The 660-nt window shown below is 44.8% G+C and overlaps 1 protein-coding gene across 1 annotated transcript in view; it reads left to right on the top strand.

The window, feature by feature from the left end:
- LOC110027005 (serine/threonine-protein kinase D6PK-like) overlaps positions 1-660 on the top strand; it is a 3,621-nt gene extending 2,961 nt beyond the window's left edge. Inside the window, exon 3 of the mRNA XM_020728256.1 lies at positions 20-660. Within this exon, the coding sequence (XP_020583915.1) occupies positions 20-235 (216 nt within the window). The 3' untranslated portion in view covers positions 236-660. The remainder of the gene's footprint in view (positions 1-19) is intronic.

Genomic DNA, 660 nt, shown 5'->3' with positions numbered 1-660 from the left:
GGGCCGGACGCACCGGCTGGCGTACAAGCGAGGAGCGACGGAGATAAAGCAGCATCCGTTCTTTGAGGGCGTGAGCTGGGCATTGATAAGATGCGCGACTCCTCCCGAGATCCCTAAGCCAGTGGAGATTGAATTGGCGGCAGGGAGAGTTGCTTCGACGAGCGAGAAGGTTGGTGGTGGTGGTGGGACTGATCAGAATAGTTCAGATTGCTATCTTGAATTTGATTTCTTTTAGAGGTTTTCGCAGCAGGGGAGTGCAAGTTTCTGATTTATGTGTGGATGGGAGGGGTGAAGCCAATTGTTGAAATGTTGTGATGATGAATATGTTGTTTGGTAGGACTTGTTAGATTGGACTTGTGCTCCTCACTTAATGTTGAAATGTTTTAAATCCTTCTTATCATTGGTTTAATTTGCAGATAGAAAAAGTATTTTTTTGGTAATGATGTCATTCTCGAAAAATTAGTCCATCACTCTCGAGTCTGGTGGGCATGTGCCACATGGCAACTGGGCCCACCTCTCTTAAAAATCTATCAAACCAGTGTATTGTAGAGGGACCTACTTGCCACATGCTCACTCGACTCCAGATGCGAATATGCATCTGGTGTCCCGAGTTTGTCTGAATTTGAAAACAGAGTTATTATATTTTTGAGGATTTTGAAC

The sequence above is a fragment of the Phalaenopsis equestris genome, unplaced genomic scaffold (assembly GCF_001263595.1).
Source record: "Phalaenopsis equestris unplaced genomic scaffold, ASM126359v1 Scaffold000411, whole genome shotgun sequence".
NCBI lineage: Eukaryota > Viridiplantae > Streptophyta > Magnoliopsida > Asparagales > Orchidaceae > Phalaenopsis > Phalaenopsis equestris.
The sequence above is the reverse complement of the archived record's forward strand: the minus strand, read 5'-3'. Positions and strand labels throughout refer to the sequence as shown.